The sequence below is a fragment of the Ursus americanus genome, chromosome 27 (assembly GCF_024610735.1).
Source record: "Ursus americanus isolate L20-20 chromosome 27, mUrsAme1.1.p, whole genome shotgun sequence".
Taxonomy (NCBI): domain Eukaryota; kingdom Metazoa; phylum Chordata; class Mammalia; order Carnivora; family Ursidae; genus Ursus; species Ursus americanus.
Window position 1 is genome coordinate 5,492,490 of NC_142153.1, and position 18,043 is coordinate 5,510,532.

Consider the following 18,043-nt stretch of genomic DNA (forward strand, 5'->3'; position numbering starts at 1 on the left):
CCCATGACCCGCTTTTTAAGGAGCCCCTTCCTCCCGAGCCCTGCCACAGCCCATCGGGGAGTGCTGCCTCGAGGCTGACCTGGCTCTGTGCTCACCTTCAGGTTTAAGATGTCATCCAGGGCCTTGAAGCAGCCGTTGGGCCCGTACACAGGATCGGTGCCCCTTTGCCGTGGGTGCCACATCAGCATCAGCTGCAGCCACTTCTCCAGCCGCTGTGCCAGGATGCTGCGGGGAACAAGAGCACGGTGTGGGAGGGGACAGCTCCAGTGCCGTTCTCAGGCAGCCTCCCGTGCGACCTCACATACGTTCACCACAACACATCCGTGGCAGCCGATGTGGGATTACTGAAAATGAATTCATCTGAGGGCAAGCAAACATTTCCAGCCAGACCCATGATTCGGGAGCTTATCCCTTCTCCTAATCTGCTATGACACCCCCTGAAAGCCAAGATTTCTCAACAGATGGGTCAACAGACTGATCTCCACCTGGCTGCATGAGAATGATCTGTGAAGCTCTTTAAATGTCGCAAGCATGTCCTACATCCAGGTGAGCCCCACACACAAGCTAGATGCCATCCTGCCAGATTTGTTAATCCACACCCTCCCAAAAAACTACTTGTGGTCCCACAACAAAGTTCACACTCCTTCCCAGGCACAGGTCCGCCTTGTGCAGGTGTTCTCAGCCTCCACAGAGATCAACTCCCTACTCACTGCGCCCTCGAACATGCCTTTGCTCCCCTCACTCCTTCCCCCTCAAACTTACTTCCTCTTCATCTATCCATGCCCTGCACATCTTTCCAGATCCTTCCAGAAAGTTCCAGCTCATCCAGAGTCATTCCACAAAGCTCTAGTCCACACGATACCTCTCTCCCCATTCTCTAAATACTCATGGTAATTATTATCCATACTACTCAGTTGTGTGTGACTGCCTTGCTGCTTTCTTTTGTACTACTACCCAATGCTGGCATTACTATTTAAGTGTTCACATTCGGGCTCTAAGACTAGATTGCAATGCTGTTCAAACTACAAAGATTTATTTGTTGACTATTACACATTATGCAGCTACACAAGAATGCAGAGAGAAGTAAAATATAATTCCCTACCTTGAAAAGGCTCACAGTTGACTAGGAGATAAACCCAAGCAAAACTAAATGTAATACAAGGTAGAGGCTACTAGAGGTGGTAAGAGGTACAGCTAAATTGTTATGTGAATTTAGGAAAGAGATGATTTCTAGATGGGGTGAGGGGTGGGAATCCATTCCAAGTTTAAGATGGAGATGGTTATGTCAAGTCCTTCGTCACGGGATGCTATCCTGATAACCTCTTTAAAAGCTATCTGAAGTGCCACTGGGCCTTACCTGTTCAGATTATTGGGGTAGGGTAAGGAGCTTGAAAACTTCACCGCTCCATTCAAGTCCTCACTGACGACAATGTCCATCTCACTCTTCTGCCGGACTTTGGAATGCCTGCGAACGGGTCATCTCCTTAATTACAGCCTCGAAGTCACTTAGCGGGCAAGATGCACTTCACCTCTGTAACAGATCACTTTACAACTGTACGGGATACCCCAGGGCGCGATTTTATCTCTGGGTAACACTCAGTGCCTCGGTATCCTGCTAGGATGGCTTCTTTCACAGCTGGAGACCCGGCTGCACCGCCCGCAGGAGTGGAGGCACCAACCGTCCTGTGCCCGGACTTCCGCAGCCGGCACCACCGACTCCTCATCTCACGCTTAGCGTGTCTTCGTCATTTCCTCTACTTCTCATTTTATCTCAGACAAAATTCATGTGTTGACAGAGGATAAAATGAGAACTTCCAAACCAGGATCACCGCACGTGTATCACGTTGATGGCACCACACGCGCGCGCACAACGCACTTCCCTCTGAATGTAGACGGCTGAGAGTACCTCTGGTGCTGAAGGAACTTCTACGTTTCCCAGTTTAGAACTCGCTGATGCACCGATGCATCGGAAACAGAATTTGAGGGGAGCACATTTTAAACTCACTAATTTCAAAGCTTTTCAGTGATGAGGAAAAGAACTTCAGTGTGAATAATGCTTCACAGATAACCAAGTACCTCAACACTGAACACAGACTTCTTTGCCATGATGGCCCCACGTGGTAGACCCCGTGTTTAGTCTCCCGTTCAGTGGTGAGGAAATGAAGAGCCACTGGCTCGCCCAAGTTCACACAACTACAGAGTGGTAGAATCGGGGGCTCAAACCCCAAGTCTGCTGTTCTTTTTCTACTCTGTCTGAATGTCCAAGTCTTTCCTTTCCAAAAACACTGGGAAATTCAAAACAAAAATGTTTTAGTCCTGAACGTTTCTCATCGGCAGGGATGAGCTGGTCTGTGAGGGGCACACAGGAGACCTACAGGCGCCGGCGTGAGGCCGCAGCAGCCGTTTACAGCTCCGGCTGGTACTGACTGTAAGGCAGGGGCACCAAGAGCGTCAAGACGTGTAAGTGAGACAGGCGATCCTCTAGTGGAAAACTTAGTTGGTCAATGGGAAATTATAAACATAAAAGGACATAGTAAATAAAATGCTTTTCCTTAGGTCCTGAAATGTATTTCAAAGTAGCATTACAATAGAATTATGAAGCTCGCATTGCATCTATCCTGAAATTCCTATCCACCTGCCATCTGAGAGGAGAGAGTGAAGTTTTTAAAAAGTTGTCTGAGGCATTACAAGGCAGATGAGACAGACACTTCTCACAAACTAGTCCACTGAACAGCTCCTGACTGGGGGTCCAAGAAGTCTACCTGAAAGTGTCATCTGGTCTTCCAGCATTGGTGAGGGGAGTTCTGAGAAGCTGATTCTGCAGACAACAGACTTACTGTACAGATGCTGAAACATCAGGGATTTATTTTCAAATAGCACTTGTTTTTCCAGTTTGAAAGGATTTTAACTCATCTTGTTAAAAATAATGAAAATGCTCAACATTTGAACTGCAGAAATGCAGTAATTCTTCGGTTAGTTAAAAACACTACTGATGTACAGATATTTAAAAGTTATTTTTATGAGCGTTACAGTATCAGGTGTGACTATAAATTAATGAGCTAATTCCTCAATCTTCCAGAACCTATGTAGGTCAAGGATTGATTGTTTTAAAATAAATCACCACAGGAGGGCATACTTTGCCCTTTCGCCAGACTCCTGAAGAGTAGGGACCTGGTGGCAATCATCTTCATATTTCCAGAGTTTGGCTTATACATGTTGACTAAACTGGACCGCCACCACAAAAACCACTCTTCTAGAATGGATTTCCAAGGCTACATCTTATAAATAAATAATTCATGACGCAAAAACCTGTCCTTCGAAAAAGTTAGTATTTTCATTTAGAAAAATGATAATAGCCAGTGCTGGCAATGGTGTGGTGAAAGAGGCAGCTTTGTATGTTTCTGGTGGAAACATTATTTATATAACCTTTCTGTTGAGCATTTTAATACACAACAAAAACCTTAAAAATATGCATAATCTTTGATCAGTTAATTCCACTTCTAGGAATTACCCTAGGGAAATGATTATGGATATACAAGGATTTCCCTACAAGGACATTATTCTTGGTGTTCTTTTAATAAGTAAAAATTATAAACCACCCATGCTTCCAATAACAGGGGAGAAGTTTAAAAAATTCCAGTACAGCCACTCAGTTGAATATCAGACATTACAAATGATGGAAAAACATAAAGCATTTTCAATAGCAAGACTGGAAAGCAGGTTATATGAGGGTGTTTGTAGTAATTTATTTGTGGTTTTTTTTTTTAAAGTATAACACATATACTGAAGAGACACACAAACACGTTTGTAGTGGTTATTTCTGGATTGTGTGGAGGAAATTCTCATGGTGTAGAAATGCTTTGAGAGCACATGCAGGGCAGTTCATATTATGCTATCGTTGATGTAAGAAAGGGGTGAAACACGTAAATGAACCAACAGACAAATATAAGCCAATTTGTTTGTACCCGTATGAAACATCCTTGGAAACACACCCAAAACCAGTGGTATCAGGTGCCTGTGGGGAAGGAAGCCAGGTGGCTGGGAGGCCGGTCAGAGAGGGCTTCCCAGTGCTTTTACTACTCTTGGAAGCCTGAACCATGTGAACTTATTACTGCTCCAAAAAGACAAAAACTGGAAATAAAAACAAAATTTGGAATAACAGTAGCATCAATTAAAATTAGCGTGTGGCCTCTCAAGGAACACTGAATGAAACCTGATTTAGGGGATTGTGAGTTTTTGAACTATGCATTTTGGTAATGGTTAACCTTCACACATACAAAGAACACTTATTTTTGTAATAAAAAAAGGTAAAGATAATTTTTTAAAAACTTAATTGTGTCCTTCAGTTTTCTTATCAATAAATCTTTGTTTTGGGGGCACCTGGGTGGCACAGTTGTTAAGCGTCTGCCTTCGGCTCAGGGCGTGATCCCAGCATTATGGGATCGAGCCCCACTTCAGGCTCCTCCGCTATGAGCCTGCTTCTTCCTCTCCCACTCCCCCTGCTTGTGTTCCCTCTCTCGCTGGCTGTCTCTACCTCTGTCAAATAAATAAATAAAATCTTTAAAAAAAATAAAAATAAAAATAAAAAAATAAATCTTTGTTTTGGTAACTTATTCGTGTACGTATTGGTTCATATTCTAAGCAGCCCCTTTCTTATGCTTTTGAAACGAGAATTTCTATTGAGGTATAGTAAAATGTGTCAATAATACATTTCCACGTAAATACTTCTCATCTGTCACATGCACATGTCCTTTATAGTTTACTAATACACAGCATCTTCAGTGTAAGTGCACCAATGTACACAGCGGTCTGTAAATGCACGGCCATGCTGCTACTGCACACACGGCAAACATTTATACGGTGTTACATTTAAAGATGCTAACACTAAACAACTGCTCTACTCTCCCAGGACTTCGGAGCCTGGACTGACCACACGCTGGATTCTAACGGGACATCCTCTATGGGAGACAGATGTCTCAGGCCCAGGCTGGGAGCGCCCAGGGAGATAGGAACAGGTGAAGGACATGACAAAGACAGAGGGACACCCTCCTCCCTTCAGGGGACGCTCCTGGCCCCACCTGCAGCCCCCAGTCCCTCACTCACCACTGCACGGGCTGCCAGTTAGGGAGAAAAGGTCGGAAGCCCGTGATGCACTCGAAAGCCAAGGTGCCGAAGCTCCAGTAGTCCACGGTCACCGTGTACTTCTGCTGCTCCAGGAGTTCTGGGGCCTGTAGGAGAACGTGTGGTGGGGAAGCACCTGAACTGCTCCTTCTGCCAAAGAGCCTCCGGGGGGGGGCGCCAAATGGCCCTTCTCATCGTGTCTCCTGCATCCCCCGACTGGCGTGTCCACTCAAGGGGGGGAGGTGACCACATGTGATACCTACAATTTTTCTGTACCTCATGCACTCCTGATGCTGATACAAGGGCCCCCCAGGGGTGTTTTGAGGTAGGTGAGAGCACACCATATACCCTTTCCTTGGGTGCCGTGTCCAGGTGGGAAGATAGGTTACATACCACAGAGGAAAATGACACCACGCTAGACACACCAAATGCATGATACACACATTTAATGCTGACCACGTCTCCGAAACCAATGTGACTCAGGACGTGTGGTCATACACGGGATGGGACATTTATAATCAGGCAGGAAAAAAGCCTGATGCATGCCTGCTACCCAAGCAGAGACAGCTGGAATGACCAAGCAAAGCTTTGAAGCACAGGTGGGAATGGAATCTGGCTCAGAAGAAGGCTCCTCACATGAGTGTCTGCGAGGAAATATTCTAGAAAGGACCATCACAAGCAAAGGCAGGGAGACAGGACTGCATGGTCTGGTTAGAAGTGTGACACTTACAGAAGAACCAAAGAGGGAAAACTGCAAGGAAAAACTGGGGGATCAATCTCTGTCTCTGGTTATGGACAGAAATCTAAGTTCTTAAGGTGAAGGATTTGACTGAGCACCCTGGTCAGAGCAGGGGGTCCCCCCTGCTTAACTGCTGCTGAGCCCACGAGGATTTCAGAGGATGCTCAGCAGGACCTCCGTAATTACGTGGGCCCGAATCACATCATGCCACTCTGAAATCTCTATTCCACAGAGCAGGTCATAAAGCAATGGAGCCCATTACCTTGCTGGTGGGATAAGCAGGAAGTAGAAATGCACTCAGAGAGACTGCGAAGGACTTTTTTTCTTTTTTCTTTAAGAACTAGATAAAATATTTAAGCTCATTTAGCACTTTCCCTTTGTAGCACTTGTTACAAGTTTAATTTCTTAGTTACCTGTGTAAGTGTGGGGTTAATGCCTGCTTTCTCACTACACTCCCAAGCCCCTAAAGACCAGGGAAATGCGTATCTTCTTTCCCACGGCATCGCCAGCTCTCAGCACAGTGCCCGGCAAGCAGACATACACTACCCTCAGTATTTCCTGAATGACTGAGTGACTCAAAGAGAACCCCAATATTCAGACCAAATAATGCAAAGAAGGGGTGGGGGCTCAGAGCTTAGCTCCCTCTTGGTGGCCCGAGACACGTCGTGGAAACTGTGGCTTCTACAGACCAGCGTGAATCTAGTTCAAACTCTTTATTTTCAGCTAAAATACTGAAGCCCAAGATGTTACAAGATGGTGTGCGAGGGCCACTAGCAAAGCCCTTCTGACGTCAGAGAAGATGACCATCTCCTTCCATCAGGCCTCCACTGGCAAAACGTGCTGACTTGTACGTCTCTGTCATACAATGGTTCCTATACATCTGGGAAACCTCTGAAGAGCTGGTAAGGTTTAGATGCTAGAAGGCAAGGACAGAGAGAAGCCACACACGTACAGCCATCAGAGAGCAGCTGATAAGCAAACATGTAAACCCCATGTCTTACCAGGTATTGCAGGGTCCCCACAAAGGAAGTACAAAGACTGCCCTGATCCAGCTCCTTGGCATATCCTAGGTCAATAATTTTGTGTATTAACTGAAAAAAAGGAAAAATCGGAGGATTATGAGAATACACTGTCCTCCTATAAGAACAGATGGCCGACCAGAGCAGAAGATATTCAGAATACCCAGGTGGTATTAGATCCTGAGTTCCTAAGAACCACCTAATACACAGGAGACTGCCTTCAACATGGCAGACAGAGGGCAAGAGAAAACACACACAGTAAAAATCCTGAGAAAAGGCACATGTTCCCCTTTGTAACTACTCACCAGAGGAAGGTCAAAATGAATGGACTCCCCACCAGCCCTCAAGATTGCTAAATCTGGACTTGATGATGTAAAAGACCTGCTCAGTGACTACCCGCAGTTCTCAAATCTTAGAACCACTGGCAAGAATGAGTGTGAACTGGAACCAAGGGGAGCGCTAGGACAGTCATGGGTCAGGCCCAGAATGCTGATGGAAGCTCCACCAGAAAAGAGTGAGTGGCCCATATGTTGGATTTCTATATTCCACCCAGCTGAGCCCTTGCTTGTGACCCCAGCTAAACGAACAAGGCCGTGAAAGTGCACAGCGCCAAGCCCCATGAGGAGGTAACCATCACACCCAAGCAGGAGGGGCCCTGCAGAGGGTCCTGAAGAGCTCTGCGGAGACGGCAGGTGGGGCCAGGTCCTATGAGCAGGTGCAGCCCCAATGCCTCCTCTGCGTCGCATCCAGAACCAGCTGAGAGCTGGTTTCCAGGTTAGCATCAAAAGCTGTGCTCTCGAACACACAGAAAACAAAAAGTCTATTTCTCAGAGGTGTTGGTCCCAAAGGCTGGGGCGGAGGTGGGAGGAGAAACGTTTTCCTTATCAGATTCCTGCAACTTGGGCAACTAACAATGTGATCCATTCAAACTTGCCTCCATCTTGCTGTATTCTGTTTCAAATCAAAAAGTGTTCCCAGAGAATCAAAGCAAATACAAAGTCAAGGAAACGCAAATACAAACAAAGATACAAAGGGTGTTCTTTCTCTCCTAGAGCAGCTCCCCTGAGGCAGTCCCCAGGACTTTCCAGGAAGGTCACTCACTCTTTGCTCTCCTTGCTGCAGGACGATGTTTTCTGGCTTTAGATCCCGATGGATGATTCTGTTTTCGTGAAGGTATCTAAGTGCAGAGGCTGAGAGGGTGGAAAGGGGAGTCCATTTTTATTAAACCTACAAAATGTGTTTCCCTTCAAAATCCCCTATCCTGTGAAAGACGAATATTGTGTGGCCCTGACACGCACTCTGACTTTCAGCACGGACTCAAATGGAAGGACAGGGCCTGGGGCAGAAGCCCCTGGCGGGAAGTGAGGGGGGCCTGGTTACTTGAGCAGAATTTGGAGCACCACAAGAATCTGGCTTTTTCACACAAAGAACTCTTAGCCTTCCATCCGCGAAGTCACCAATTAGTCTAGAGCAGTGGTTCCCACACTGCACTGCCCGGACCAGCAGCGACTGAGCTTGCAAGAAACGCAAAATTCTGGGATCCCACCCCAGACCTACTAAATTAGAACTGTTGGGGGTGACCCCACAATCTGTGTTTTAACAAGATCTCCGGGCGACGCTGATAAAGTTTGAGAAGGGGAACGTCTCTGGTGTAGCGGCTCTCAAGTCTAAATCCCACAGGGCGGGTAAAGGAGAAGGGCCCTTGGGCAGAGAGCACTCTGGTCACCTGATCGAAAGTCCACCGAAGTCCGAGCCAGCTTCAAGGAAGAAATGGACAGCCCTGGCAGAAGAGACTAGGAGTACCTTCCATGCATCTGACAGTTCAACATGTGTTTAATATTTGCTCAGTTCTCTGCTAGGCTCTGGGAGGGACATAAAATAAGACATGATGCCCAAGAGCTCCGAATCCAGCTGGGGAGGAAGGAAGGCGCCTGCATGACCCTGGCTGTGCAGAGGAGATGTGAGCATGTGGTATGGGAGGGCCCCGGCACAGAGCACCAGCACTCCTGCGGCAGCCAGGCTCCAAGCCTGATGCGATCGGCACCCATAAAAGAGGCTTAATAACTTTAACAGAAGTCCTAGCTCATTGTACTACAAAAGAAAAAAATGGGGTAAATACTGGAAGGTGGCAAAATTATCTTTATTTGGAGATGATATGACTCTATGCTTAGAAACTCAATAGACTAGGGGTGCCTGGGTAGCTCAGTTGGTAAAGCATCTGCCTTTGGCTCAGGTCATGATCCCAGGGTCCCGGGATAGAGCCCCACATCGGGCTCCCAGCTCAGCAGGGAGTCTGCTTCTCCTCCTCCCTCTGCTCCTTCCCCTGCTTGTGTGATTGCGCTCTCTGTCTCAAACGGATAAATAAAATCTTTTTAAAAAATATTTTAAAAACTAAAAAAAATAAAGCAAAATGAAATGTCTGTTTCTACCTCTTCAACCAGCAAGAATTTTAGATGAGAAATAAAAGGCACTTCCCTACATAGCTTGAAGGGAGTAAAAATTGCTGGGTGTTTTGGGGAAGGAAATATGGCAATATCTATTAAGTCTTAAAATGTACATATTGTTCGACCCATTATTTCCACCTCTAATAATCGGGCTTATAAAGTCAAAAGCTCCATAACATACAGATTAGGATGCTTATTGCATAGTTTGGAGTAAAATACATAGAAATGAACTGGAAATCATCAATTAGGAACGGCTGAACAAACGATGACAGGGCCACCTTATAGCAGGCACTGGTCTCAAAATCATTTAAGTTTATAGAGAATATAACTCAGAGATAAATTCGAGTCAGAAGGATGTCAAAGATGGGGTTTTTTTTTGTTCGTTTTAAAAAGGTAATAAGCAATGGGGTGCCTGGGTAGCTCAGTCAGTTAAGCATCCAGCTCTTGGTTTCGGCTCAGGTCATGATCTCAGGGTCATGAGATCGAGCCCTGTGTTGGGCTCTGTGCTGAGGGTGGAGCCTGCTTGGGATTCTCCCTCTCCTTCTCCCTTTGCCCCTCCCTGCTTGCACTCTCTCTCTTAAAAAAAAATAAAATTAAAAAAGGTAATAAGCAAAGACAACACTAAGAGGTTCAACAATGAGGCTTCCCTGTGCTGCCACACCCCCACCACACACACACACACACACACACACACACACACACACACACACAGACTCTCTTTCTCTCTCCCTCTCTCACTCACTCATTCACTGACTCATCACACCAGACAGAATGCAGGCAAACCAGGGACGTGGGCATTTCCTGTCTTCTCTACAGAGCAGGAGAAGGCCTTCCACAGAAACCAAGTTGTCAAATATGCTGCATAAAGACTTTCATGCTGAAGGTTTCCTAAAAACACATCTGAAGGTCAAACCCAGATAAACAAGTGACTTCCATCTTACTAGGGGAGTTCCATCTCAGAATATTAAGTTAATCACAAAACGCCTAATTACATCTGCCCTTTTAACCCAGCCTTTAACCATATAGTTCCAGTATTTCAAACTTGTTCCTTATTTTTCTTTTCTTTCATAACTGAATAGAGGACTGGCTTAGAGCCAATGAGTGTCCAAATGAAGTGAAAGACACCCTGCAAAACATTCCACTCTATCTTGTTTCCAATTGTATTAACTTTTGAAGACTGATGCTTCTGGGGGCGCTTGGGTGGCTCAGTCAGTTAAACACCTGACTTCAGCTCAGGGTCCTGGATGGAGCCCCTGCATCGGGCTCCCCGCTCAGCGGGGAGTCTGCTTCTCTCTCCCCTCCCCACTTGTTCTCTCTCTCAAATAAATAAATAAAATCTTTAAAAAAAAAAAAAACCTGATGCTTCTGACCAGCACTTTCATTTATTTTACTATTTTTTTTTTCTTAGAGAAAGAGAGAGTGGGGGGCAGGGGCTGAGGAAGAGGGAGAGGGAGAATCTTAAGCAGACTGCACTGGGCCTGGAGCTGGACGCTGGGCTTGATCTCACAACCCTGAGATCTTGACTTAAGCCAAAATCAAGAGCTGGACGCTTAACTGACTGAGCCACCCAGGCACCCGTGTTTTCCTAATCTTTATTAAAGAATCAAGGCAAAGTACAGCAAAACATTCAGATAACTGCACAAACACAACCTTGCATGTGGGGATGGTGCCGCTGGACCAGGTCTCGTGGCTGACTGTGAGCCCTGTGTGCCGGAACTCAACATGTGTGCACACTGACTGACACAACAGGCCCATTTTGGTATCTGACAAGAGTGTCAGGGCAAGATCTCTAAAAGGGTAGCCCGGTCTGCTCCAAAGCAGAATATATGAAAGTTAAGACTCACTGTGTTTTGAGCAAGTACATGCACCCAGGCTAACATAACGCCTCTGAAGTCAGATATGCACATCTCATTGCATATACCATGGGCCACAAGCTGGGGAGACATCCCAAGAAGCCCCCCAGTGATGGAGAAGAGCATTCAGATCAGCCTGAAAGCACTATTCTCTACACTGGGCTGATCGGGAACTGTCATCTAATCTTTAGTGAGGAGGGAGGCAAGCTGGTAACTAATCCACTGGCTACTATTAATAGCTGTCTGTTTACATTTAAGCAACTGTGCATAACAAACGTTAATCCTCATCTCAGGACATTTGTTCTCAAATACTTTTGTCAAATTAATATTAAGTCTGGCAATAAAGAACTCTTCAGGTATTTCGATACGTAGTTGTTGGACTGAATAAGATAGTCGAAATTTCGATAGGTAACAACTCTGAAATAGCTCCCCTTACAGAATCAGTCTGTAAAAGGCACAGCCTGACTGTGTTACATTTTACAAAACAGAACCTGAGGAACAGTGTCACAAAATGTGTCAAACTTGTCTTGAGATGAGAGAACCTAATTTAATTGGATGGAAAATGAGAATTTGAGATTATGAAAAATACTTCTGCACCTGCAAGTTTATTAAAAATCTTAACCCTTGTGACACCTGGGCGTCTGCTTTCAGCTGAGGTCGTGATCCCAGGGTCCTGGGACTGAGTCCCACGATGGGCTTTCTGCTCAGCAGGGAGTCTGCTTCTCCCTCTCCCTCTGCTGCTCCCCCTGCCTGTGCTCGCTCTCTCTCATCAGATAAATAAATAAAATCTTAAAAAAAACCAAAACCTTTAGTGATAGTGATAATACACGTATATAAAAATTGAAAACCACACTACAGAGCATAAAGCCTAAAAGTTAATTCCTCACATTCTAATTCTAGAAAAGAGTTGTAAGAAACACCAACTCTATGTGAACTTTTAAGCTACACAGTGACATTTCCTAGGATAGACTGCAGAGAGGATCCAGCTTAAGGACTTGCCACAGGAGAACAGCTTCCTCTGTTATCCCCGTCAGGAACGGCATCTAGGTAGCTACCCCAGCCTTCCCTTAGATCAGGAGGAGACACAATATCTAACTGAGGAAGGCAACGCTCTGGAGTACTGACGAACAAGAACTTCAAATCACAGCTCCTACATGTTTTTTTCAGATTACAAACCACAAATCAGGGACCAGCCAGGACCAGCTAGATTTCCATGCAGAAAAGCAGTTTTGTAAGAGTTGTATCCAGATGAATTCCTATTTACCACACCCCAGATTTAAAGGGATTACTAAACTCCCTTAAGAACATTCTTGTTTGGGGCACCTGGGTGGCTCAGTCAGTTAAGTGTCTGCCTTCGGCTCAGGTTATGATCCCAGGGTCCTGGGATCCAGCCCCACGTTGGGCTCCCTGCTTGGTGGGGAGTCTGCTTCTCCCTCTGCCTCTGCCTCTCCCCCTCCAAACTACCCCCCACCGCTCGTGCTCGCTCTCTCAAATAAATAAAATATTAAAAAAAAAAAAGAAGAGTCTTATTTGGGATACATTCCATGGAAAAGAAATGGAAAGATAAATGGACCAAAAAACTAAGAGAGAGATTAGAGGAAAAAGGAGACAGTCACCAAATGATTTAAATGACTAAGAAGTACAACAGGATGTTTGTTCACTCAATAAAAATTGACTGTGATAAAAAAGAAACAGGTCCAAAATGGTGTCCCTTGTGCTAAGGCCACATCACCAACAGGGACTTAATACCTAACCTAACTGGGAGCTTGGGTGGCTCAGTTAAGTGTCTGCCTTCGGCTCAGGTCATGATCCCAGGGTCCTGGGATCAAGCCCTGCATTGGGCTCCCGGCTCAGCAGGGAGTTTGCTTATCCCTCTGCCCCTTCCCCTGCTCATGCTTACTCTCTCTCAAAAATAAAAATAAAATAAAATCTTAAAAAAAAAAAAAAAAAAAGACCTGGGGCGCCTGGGTGGCTCAGTTGTTAGGCGTCTGCCTTCAGTTCAGGTCATGATTCCAGCGTTCTAGGATCGAGCCCCGCATCAGGCTCCCTGCTCAGTGGGAAGCCTGCTTCTCCCTCTCCCACTCCCCCTGCTTGTGCTCCCTCTCTCACTGCCTGCCTGTCAAATAAATAAATAAAATCTTAAAAAAAAAAAAAAAAAAGACCTACCCTAACTGCATTTTCAGCCTGTCCTAGTAATGTAATCTTAACTAGTCAATCTGGAACTACCTGGTCAGCACTAGTGAGGTGATCTGCGGGACAGACCTCTGCTATCCCCCAGAGGAAGGCAACTTTGCCTGAAACAATCCACTCTTTGCCAGTGACTTCCATGTCCCTTCCCCTTCTGTCTATAGAAGTCTTTCATTTTGTACAGCTCTTTGGAGCTCCTTTCTATTTGCTAGATGGGATGCTGCCCAATTCATTAATAGTTAAAGCCAAAAAAATTTTTAGAATTTACTCAGTTGGCTTCTGTTTTTCAACATATTTGGTGACAACTGTGGGATCCGAAGGAAACTTCCGATAACTTCAGGAACAAGAAACACAGGCATGGTACCCTTGAACGCTTAAAGTTCTCCTTCTTGCTGTCCAAGGGCCATTGGTTAAGATCCTCTTGGTTCTGAGCTCTACTCTTGGCACTAATTGGCAATAAGATGGCTCCCCACCTAACTGGCTTTCCACAGTTCCCCATTTGATTGGAAACCCCAGCCCTTGGTTCAGCCCCCAGATTCTACCTTGGGAACTGCTGGCTGTTCAGTTCACAGTTCCCCATCTGTTTAGAATCCCAGCCCGCAGTCCCCATTCTTTGGAGTCTGCTGCTTTAGTCCTTTTTCCAGTCCCCAGTTCCATGTTAGGAATTGCTGGTGGTTACCGACCAGGGTCAGTCAGATCGGGTCCAATGTGATTTGTGTAGATGAAGGCTATTGTTAATCTCCGAAACCAAAATCCACGAATCTAGTGGGCATAATTGAGCATTTAAAAGCTGTAAGAATGAATGCTATCAAACTCTTGAGACTCCCGAGTCTTAAGCTGGTCACCTAACTCAAGAATAAATTGGTTACAGGTTGAGTTAGAGTCACACTACGGCACCTGCAACCTCAATAAAACTACCAGGTGAGGAGGTATCCCATAAAACACCTTCTAATCACCAAACCAGCAGCACATTCCCCTTAGGTTTTAGGCTGGCTCCAAGGGAGTCCAAGCCTTAGTTTAAAAAAAAAAAATCCTTAAATTCCGAAGAGTTGAGTGCACTACCTTCTAGCAACCTCCTCATTTAATGACTAAGAACTACGGTTTGGGAAGCTATAAATATCTACAAAAATGGCGAAATCTTACTAAAGACAACCTAGAATTACAATGGCCAATATGGGGAACATTCCAATTAAACAAGATCCTTTATTTAAGAAGTACACTGAAAAGCAAGGGTTCCCAAATCAAACAAATAGAACTGATATCTATTTTAGTAGATGTAGAGAAGCTTCCAAAAGGTTTCAAAATTCCAAAACAGCTTCATTCAAAGTTTCATTGCAAAAAGGCTAATGAAAAATCACACACAAAAGGTTATCTAAAACAACACCTAGGGGTACCTGGGTGCCTCAGTTGGTTGAGCGTCTGACTCTTGATTTTGGCTTGACTCAGGATCACAGGGTCGTGGGGCTGAGCTCCGTGCCAGGCTCCGCGCTGAATGTGGAGCCTGCTTTGGGATTCTCTCTCCCTCTCCCTCTTCCTCTGTCCCTCCCCCTGCTCGTGCACATGCTCCCCTCTCCCTCTCTTTCTCTCCCTCTCAAAAAATAAAAAATAAATAAAACACCTAGGTCTTCTGCATTGCACCCTCCCAGGGGTGCATCATCAAAAAACTGGCCTAGAAATCAGTGTTTCATTGGCAATCAACTGGGACACTGGAAAAAACATTTTCTCGAAGGTTTTGTGCATGTCCTTCACATTCCTGCCTCTGAAGGAGGGTCCCCAATGATGAGACTCTGAGGGGTTTTCTGGTAAAGTGCTACGTTACTCCCTTAAACAGCTAAGGGGAAACTGAAATTAAAACTAATGAAAATCCTTACCAAGTTCTGGTAGATACCGGAGCTACACTCTATTTTATATTATTTATTTATTTATTTAGTTAGTTAGTTATTTTTAGAAAAGATTTTATTTAGTTATTTGACAGAGAGAGAGGCAGCGAGAGAGGGAACACAAGCAGGGGGAGTGGGAGAGGGAGAAGGAGGCTTCCCGCTGAGCAGGGAGCCCGACGTGACATGGGGCTCGATCCCAGAACAACCTGAGCCAAAGGCAGATGCTTAACGACTGAGCCACCCAGGCGCCCTTACACTTTACTTTAAACCCCACTCAGAGTCTACAGATAGGATCCTGGAAGACTGGCAGAAGCCAGCTAAGCTGAGAATTCTTACTAGAGTCAGCTCTTCCTGATATCTGTCTCTAGTACCCAGTAGAGAGAGAAAAAGAAAATATCTTTTGCATCCTCCCTGTGGAGGCCTCTTGAGTCCAACGGATTGTTCAATACTGCCAGGAATGTTTACTGTTTGTCCCGGCTCCAACTTGACAAAGTATTTGAAAGGACTTTTTTTTTTAAGTAATCTCTACACCCAACATGGGGCTTGAATTTACAACCCTGAGATCAAAGGTCACACACTCTACCAACTGAGCCAGCCAGGCGCCCCTGAAAAGACTTTTTTAAAATAACACTGTGGTCAGAAGTTGGCCAAACTGGGAGCTGATATTCAGACACTGATAGGAACTTTTTTTTTTTTTTTTAGGTCTTCTCCCCTAAGCTAAAATAAAACAATGTATCTAGAGGGAAAGAAAAAACTTCTGAAGCCTCTGTGGAAGGATTTGCTAAAACATCCCAAAGACAAACAGCTCTAAATCCAGAATACAGCAATCTTTTGATTTTAATTAGAAATCTCCCTGATACAAAAATAAATAAATAAAGATAATGTGGTTTAAATGGGTAGATCAACCTATGCTATCATTTAAGTTACAGCCCAATTCCTTGAGAAATTAAAAGCTACTGTCCTTACTTTACAAATCTTGACAAAACCAGAAACGCAGCTCTAGAAACAATCCAAACCCCACCTAGCCTCTTTACCAATCCCAAAACCTCCCCTAGTTTTCTCAAAAGTCTCATAAGGACTGTGAAAATTCTGACTTCAGGGAACAAAAGTACTTTTTAAAATTTATTTTTTATTTTTTAAAGATTTTATTTATTTGACAGAGAGTGAAGAGCACACAAGCAGGGGGAGTGGCAGAGGGAGAGGGAGAAGCAGGCTCCCTGCGCAGGGAGCCTGATGCAGGGCTCAATCCCAGGATCCCAGAATCATGACCCAAGCCGAAGGCAGACACTTAACCAACTAAGCCACCCAGGTGCCCCCAAAAGTACTTCTTAGAGGAACTTGCACTCTTTCCCTGAGCCTTTGAGAGGTCAATGTTCTACCTGGTTGTCTCCAGGAACTCTCATCTAGACCATCCTCAATTCCTAGGACTGAAGAAAAAAGTGGTGGAGGCTTTTTACAAATACAACCTGCTATAGAAGCTCCCTTGTCCCAAATCTGGTCCACAGCTTCCATACATTTAACTACAAATCTTAAGTGTCTTCCCCACAAATATTGGTAGAAAAAGCTTTAGATATCTAAGTAGATAACATCATTTCATCTGCCAGAAACCTGATTTGGATCCAAATGCTCTTTTAAAAACTAGTGAGTTTTGGGGGCACCTGGGTGGCTCCATTGTGAAGCGTCTGCCTTCGGCTCAGGGCGTGATCCCAGGGTTCTGGGATTGAGCCCTGCGTCAGGCTCCCTGCTTGGTTGGGAGCCTGCTTCTTCCTCCCCACTCCCCCTGCTTATGTTCCCTCTCTCTCTGGCTGGCTGGCTGTCAAATGAATAAGTAAAATCTTTAAAAAAAACAAAAAACAAAACTAGTGAGTTTTGCATTGTCATACCCATCTTATTGCTAAAATTTTAAAGTGAAAGCTACCAGGGCTCTGTCTGCACGTCTGTATGTTTACAGGTGTCTATACATATGCGCATTGCAGATGTGTGGTATATTCTTCCTCTGAATGGCACTGCCAAAATTCATATGCAAAAGGGCTCTATTTAATTGACTTACAAACAAACATTTATATGAAATATTCCTAAAATTCTCAGAAATATAATAGAAACTAACCCAAATGCCTTTCAGGTTCACATGTTCTAGGAAAATATTCGGTATTAAAGTTAATTTAGGTTTGTTGGTTTAATTAAAATAGACATGTCTTCAGTGTTGTCAGCATTAAATATAATGCAGACACACAACATTTATTCTACATAGGTTTACAAGTCAAATAACCTGATATTATCTATATGATAATATGATATGAACATATGATATCTATATTATATCGTCAACAGGAAAAATAACAGGATGATGGCTGACGTTGTCTAATGTCTCATGAAGTTTCCCTGGGTAGTCTAAACAAAAGCGTACGCTTCTAAAAATTATTAAATATATTCATACATTTGCCAACATAATAAATTTTGGTGAAAAAGGCAGTCCATAACTGCCTACGTCTTAGTTTTCACTAGAAACTAAAGTGTCAAAATAATATATAATCAAAGCTACTGGAAATAATAAGAGAAACATCTCTGTATGCAAGAAAAGCAGGGTGTGTGTTTTTGGTAAGAGAAGGTATGAGGGACGGAGAGGCATTTTTGTTGAAGGAAAAGACATTTTGTCCTAAAGACTTACTTCAGAATGAAAAAGAGGAAAAACACAGGGCAAAATATGAATGTAAAACAGACGTAGAAGGTTTGTAAAAAAGGAAATCTTAGGAAAGGAATTTTATATGTGGTCAAGCTGGCTAAGATTGAAATGAACTTA

At 44.5% G+C, this 18,043-nt stretch overlaps 1 protein-coding gene across 1 annotated transcript in view; it reads right to left on the minus strand.

Annotated features, from left to right (window-relative positions):
• The window catches only part of IKBKB (inhibitor of nuclear factor kappa B kinase subunit beta), a 63,849-nt gene that overhangs the window by 19,543 nt on the left and 26,263 nt on the right, over nucleotides 1-18,043 (minus strand). Inside the window, exons 6-10 of the mRNA XM_045779103.2 lie at nucleotides 7,981-8,069; nucleotides 6,862-6,951; nucleotides 5,104-5,228; nucleotides 1,358-1,465; nucleotides 96-225 (exon numbers count right to left, since the gene is read on the minus strand). Of these exons, the coding sequence (XP_045635059.1) occupies nucleotides 96-225; nucleotides 1,358-1,465; nucleotides 5,104-5,228; nucleotides 6,862-6,951; nucleotides 7,981-8,069 (542 nt within the window). The remainder of the gene's footprint in view (nucleotides 1-95; nucleotides 226-1,357; nucleotides 1,466-5,103; nucleotides 5,229-6,861; nucleotides 6,952-7,980; nucleotides 8,070-18,043) is intronic.